This window comes from Procambarus clarkii, chromosome 1 (assembly GCF_040958095.1).
Source record: "Procambarus clarkii isolate CNS0578487 chromosome 1, FALCON_Pclarkii_2.0, whole genome shotgun sequence".
Lineage (NCBI taxonomy): Eukaryota > Metazoa > Arthropoda > Malacostraca > Decapoda > Cambaridae > Procambarus > Procambarus clarkii.
The window spans coordinates 5,737,768-5,743,886 of NC_091150.1; the positions used below are offsets into that span (position 1 = coordinate 5,737,768).

The 6,119-nt window shown below is 50.5% G+C and overlaps 1 protein-coding gene across 1 annotated transcript in view; it reads left to right on the forward strand.

Annotated features, from left to right (window-relative positions):
• The window catches only part of LOC123750801 (tripartite motif-containing protein 59-like), a 178,388-nt gene extending 172,658 nt beyond the window's left edge, over positions 1–5,730 (forward strand). The window contains exons 4-6 of the mRNA XM_069333025.1: positions 1,965–2,111; positions 3,443–3,658; positions 3,766–5,730. Coding sequence (XP_069189126.1) covers positions 1,965–2,111; positions 3,443–3,658; positions 3,766–4,278 — 876 coding nt within the window. The 3' untranslated portion in view covers positions 4,279–5,730. The remainder of the gene's footprint in view (positions 1–1,964; positions 2,112–3,442; positions 3,659–3,765) is intronic.
• The last annotated feature ends 389 nt before the right edge of the window (positions 5,731–6,119 follow it).

Genomic DNA, 6,119 nt, shown 5'->3' on the forward strand with positions numbered 1-6,119 from the left:
CCATTATTGAGACGTAAGTGACAAATACAAAACAAATGGAACACATTTGAAACAAAGAAAGATTGTCATAATGGAGCAGCCTACCCAACAAACACTGAACGAACCTTTTGCTATAACGAATGTGAAAGACAAGGGCTGCTGGCTGGGTTAGTACTGCGTGAGCAACCATTTGTGGCACACGTGCCTCTGGCTCTCAAACACCTGTCCGACACGGTGTTGAAAGACTGTGCTCAGTCGGTGCAATTCAGACCCTTTTGTTTGAAGAACATAAGGGTCATAACATTGATGAAGCTTGGCGCAATAAGGGCTTAACACAACGGTCGGATGCCAGTGATACAGCACCTATGAGGATGATACAGCGAGCGTATCCAGGTGTATCTCTGAGCCCCACCCTTGCCATCTCTAATGTATATAGATGATACATAGATGAATCGTTTTCTGCGTTCAGTGGTGATGCATCTGATACAAGTAGCATAGATGAACAGTGTTAGCGGCTTCCATGGTGGTGGTGTTCATTGATATTTTCAAGAATACCTGAATCTCTTCCTGACTGATGGACACTCTTTGAGGCTAGCTGAATCTCTTCCTGACTGATGGACACTCTTTGAGGCTAGCTGAATCTCTTCCTGTGTGGGACCTTACAAAGCGATCTTTTCAAGACTACCTTACAAATTGAGCTTTTCCTATAATCGTTTCAATGCTACTTTATGCTTTACAAGCTTGGCTTCATACCACCTACAAGTACTAAAGCCAAGGGTGCACGTGAGTGCGTTATTTGCAAGCACACAGAACGATGAAACAGGAAACGAAAATCTATCTGTAGCTGGTGCAAGGAGAGCAAAGTCGCGCTGTGTACCATGGACTACTTCGTTTAGGGAGCATAACGAAGCAAATATTGCATCAGCCAGAAAAATTATCAGATGGATTATGAGAACTTTCAAATCCAGGGGTCCCATCACAATGGTTGTACTCTTCAAGTCACTTGTGTTGTCCTGTCTTGAGTACTGCTCAGTACTCACCTCCCCCTTCAGAGCAGGAGAGATTGCTGAAATAGAGGGAATACAGAGAACATTATGGCATGCATAGACGCGATAAAGCACCTAAATTATTGGAATCGTCTCAAAGCCCTCCAAATGTACTCACTAGAAAGAAGACAAGAGAGATATTAAATAATATACACATGGAAGATACTGGAGGGCCAAGTACCAAATCTACACAATAAAATAACAACATACTGGAGTGAAAGATATGTAAGAAAATGCAGAATAGAACAAGTGAAGAGCAGAGGTGCCATAGGCACAATCAGAGAACATTGTATAAACATCAGAGGTGCGCGGTTGTTCAACACCCTCCCAGCGAGCAGGAGAAACATTGCCGGAACAACTGTGGACATCTTAAAGATGAAACAAGGTTGTTTCCTCCAAAGAGTGTCGGACCAACCAGGCTATGGTGGATATGTGAGCTTGCGGGCCGCTCGCCCGCAAGCCCACATGCGGGATGCTCGGCCTAGTGGACTAAACTCTCACAAGTCAAGCCTGTCCTAGGGCCGGGCTTGGGGAGTGTCCCTGTCTCTACACTGTGGTCATTGTAGAGAAACAACATTACTTATCTTGTCAAATAACTTTACTCAGTCTGATACTTCATTGTAGTCCCGTTACTTTACTCAGAGCCTGATGCTTCATTATAGTCCAGTCTCCACCATTAATGTTTGTGTTGGTAATGACAGGTGCAGGAGACCATCAGGGAGGCCCTGGAGATGATGACCACGGAGACAGGTGCCACAGCTGACCCCGTACACCTGGGAGACTCAGCCTCCACCATTAATATTTGTGTTGGTAATGACAGGTGCAGGAGACCATCAGGGAGGTCCTGGAGGTGATGACCACAGAGACAGGTGCTACAGCTGATCCCGTACACCTGGGAGACTCAGCCTCCAACATTAATATTTGTGTTGGTAATGACAGGTGCAGGAGACCATCAAGGAGGCCCTGGAGATGATGACCACGGACACAGGTGCCACAGCTGACCTCATATACCTGGGAGACTCAGCCTCCAGCATCATGAATAAAGTTCAGGAAATCACTGGAGAGATCCCCCAGAAGCCATTAACAGTAAGTTTTTTCTCGTAAGTCATATCACAAGATATTGAGTTGTGTTTTGAAGAGAGGAAGCTGTTCTTAGGTTTATCAAGGTTCGCCAAGGTCAACTACTGACTTAATATACAATACACAATAGTTGCCTAACTCCTGGATAAACAATTACTGGTAGGTGAACAGCGGAATCAGGTGAAAGGAAACATGAGAACCATTTCTGTAAAATGTGATGATTGAACTTGTGATCTTCTATTGAACCCGGGATCCTGGCCCCCTCACAGAGGCACATAGAGTGGGTGACACTACACCAACCTACAGGGAAAGCATCCAGGAAGGCAGCAAACCAAAACAGACCACTGCTGGGTTTGAAGAAAATGATGCCTTGAAATTGCCAACAAACTCACAAACAATACCAGCACAAACCTCCCCTGCCAGTAGAGGGAGGGCTGGAGCTACAGGTCCAGCACCAACCCTCTGACAGTAGAGGGTGGCTGGAGCTACAGGTCCTGCACCAACCCCATGCCAGTAGAGGGGAGGGGGGTGGAGCTACAGGTCCTGCACCAACCCCCTGCCAGTAGAGGGGAACTGGAGCTACAGGTCCAGCCCCAACCCCCTGCCAGTAGAGGGGGGGGGGGGGCTGGAGCTACAGGTCCTGCACCAACCCCCTGCCAGTAGAGGGGGGCTGGAGCTACAGGTCCAGCACCAACCACATGCCAGTAGAGTGGGGCTGGAGCTACAGATCCTGCACCAACCCCCTGCCAGTAGAGGGCAGCTGGAGCTACAGGTCCAGCACCAACCCCTTTCCAGAAGAGTGGGGGGGGGGCTGGAGCTACTGGTCCAGCACTAACCCCCTGCTAGTAGAGGGTGGCTGGAGCTACAGGTCCTGCACCAACCCCATGCCAGTAGAGGGGGGCTGGAGCTACAGGTCCTGCACTAACCCCATGCCAGTAGAGTGGGGCTGGAGCTACAGGTCCAGCACCAAACCCCCTGCCAGTAGAGGGGGGGGGGGCTGGAGTTACAGGTCCAGCACCAACCCCCTAGCCAGTAGAGCGGGGCTGGAGCTACAGGTCCACCATAATGTGGCTGTCATTGACCACAGGTGATTATGGGGCTGACACTGACCACAGGTGATTATGGGGCTGACACTGACCACAAGTAATTATGGGGCTGACACTGACCACAGGTGATAATGGGGCTGACACTGACCACAGGTGATAATGGCACTGACACCTACACAAGGAATAATGGGGCTGACACTGACCACAGGTGATAATGAGCTGACACTAGCCACAGGTGATAATGGGGCTGTCACTGACCACAGATGATAATGGGACTGATACTGTCCACAGGTTGAGGACCTCCGCAGGATGAGGGAGCCTGTCAAGAGGCTGGTGAAGGCTCGCTGGGTGTTAGCCATTAAGAGGCTGGTGGAGGCTGGCCGGGTGTTGGCCGTCCAGGAAGACCAAGATGGCTGCCGCTCCGCCAGGATAACTCTACAAGACGGACAGCTGTACCTCCACCCATTCCTGCGTCAGCCCACGCCCGCTCATGCCCACACCCTCCAGGTTACTTTATTACACCCACTAGTCTTACTGACTTACTGAGTTTTGGTAACGGATATGATAACATTTTGTTAAACAGTTATCAGCATGATTTATTTAATTTTCTGCAGGAGAGTGAGGTTGTGGACGTGCTGGACCCCTCCTGCACCCTGGCATTCCTTGACTTCGGGTGGGCGGGGTCAACAAGAGGGCGGGTCACCATCCAACTGACCCCTGACACTTCGCTGGCCAGACAGTTTGTGTTGTTGTGTATGGGCCAGCGGGGCCACACCTACTGCAACACTAAACTGTTGTGGGTGGGGGACAAGGGTCACCCAGGGGAGTGTGTGGTGGGCGGAGACTACGAGAGTAATGATGGTGAGGGAGGAGCTTCACTGCTGCCTGGCCTTCAGGGGCAGTACCGGAGGTCAGGCCGGGCAGGAGCTGTGTGTACCAGGGGTGGGCCAGGGGGTCCCTGGAGTGCCCAGTTCACCATCACCACCAGGGACCGCCAGGATGGTCACCAGTGGTCATGGGTCTTCGGTGATGTGGTGACCGGCCTGGATGTGGTGAGGGCAGCAGTTAACCACAGTGACATTAGGGAGGTGACTGTGGTGGACTGTGGTGTTCTGCTGCCTCTCTAGTTCACTGTACTACCACCACCACTACTGTGGTGTTGTGCTGACACTCTTGTTCGCTGTACCATCACTACATCCCAGGCAGGGTGAGACATATGGCCGAGTCTCCTTACACCCATTGCCTCTGTTCATCTAGCAGTGATTAGGAACCTGGGTGTTAGTCGACTGTTGTGGGTGGCATCTTGGAGAATTGTCAAGTGCTGCAAATATTCCAGGTATACTTGAATTTTCCACAAACGCCGTAAGGCACATCATGAGGAAAATAGCCGGAAGGCTATTTCTCGTGGCGGGTTCTTGATCACCTCCATGGCAGTGACCATTTCCCCATCCTTATCACCCTTTTCTCTTTTCACCCTCCCCTCTCCTTCCTTAGGTGGCGATTTACTGGAACCTATTTACCCTCCGTGCTACTCTCTCCGACCTCTCCATTTTGCCTCTCACTCGCTCCCTCCTCCTTTTACATGACACCGTCTTCGACGCTGCCCTCCGTTCTATTCCTCTCTCTTCCTCTCGGGGGACACAGAAGTGCATTCCCTGTTGGAATGTGGACTGTGCTCGGGCTGTCCGCTGTAAACGTAAAGCCAGGAAGAGACACCGCCGCCAGCAGACGGCTAAGTCTTTTCTGTTGTTTCGGAAGGAGAGTGCGGTGGCCAGTAGGACCATCCGTACAGCTAAACATGGATGTTGGGAGTCTTATGTCTCCACCATTACATCCGAAACTCCTCTGCCGCAGATCTGGAAGCGTATCCGCAAGATAGCGGGTAAGTTCGTTCCCGATGTCTCGCCGGTCCTTCACCTTTGTGGTACTCTTGTGGCGGACCCGTTGCAGGTCGCGACTGAACTGGGTTCCCACTTTTCTTCTGTTAGCTCTGGTTCTCATTTTTCTCAATCTTTCCTTCTTCGTAAACCTGCTCTTGAATCTCGTCCTTTGGATTTCTACACCTATCTCCGACTTCCCTATAATGATCCCTTCTCTCTGAACTTCAGTCTGCCCTGGCCCTCTGCAGTTCTACGGCTGCGGGCTCCGATGGCATTCATTATGAGATGCTTCACCATCTCCCTCCGTGCACGTCCCGGTATTTACTGAGTCTGTATAATCGGGTCTGGGAGTCGTCGTCAGTCCCTGAGGACTGGCTCGATGCCGGTGTCCTCCCTGTTCGCAAACCAGGGTCTCTTGGGATATCCTCTAAGGACTTCTGTCCTATTGCCCTCACGAGTTGTGTCTGCAAGCTCTTGAATGTATGATTAACGTTCGTCTGATGTGGTTCTTAGAACACTATCACCACCTCTCCTCTTCTCAGTTTGGTTTTCACCAGTGCCACAGCACAACTGATGCCCTGGTCAACTTGGAGGTCTATATTCGTACTGTTTTTGCTGCGAAGACTTCCATTGTTGCCGTCCTTTTAAACCTGAAAAAGGCTTACGATACCACCTGGCGATATCATATTCTGTCCCAACTTTATTCTTTAGGTCTTCGTGGTCATCTCCCTCTCTTTCTCCGAAGCTTCCTCTCTTGTCGTTCCTTTCGAGTGAGGCTTGGTACCACTCTCTCTGCCTCTTTTCAGCAATACGAAGGTGTGCCCAAGGTAGTTTTCTGAGCACTACTCTTTTTTCTGGTTGCCTTCAATCGTCTTCTAACCTCTCTTCCTTCTGGCGTCTAATCTACTCTCTATGTCGACGATCTAACCCTTTGCTATCTGGGAGATGATTCGCCTCTCCTTCAAGGGCGGCTTCAACTTGCGATTCATGCCGTGTCATCTTGGGCCACCGATCATGGCTTCAACTTGCGATTCATGCCGTGTCATCTTGGGCCACCGATCATGGCTTCAGGTTCTCTACACTAAAGC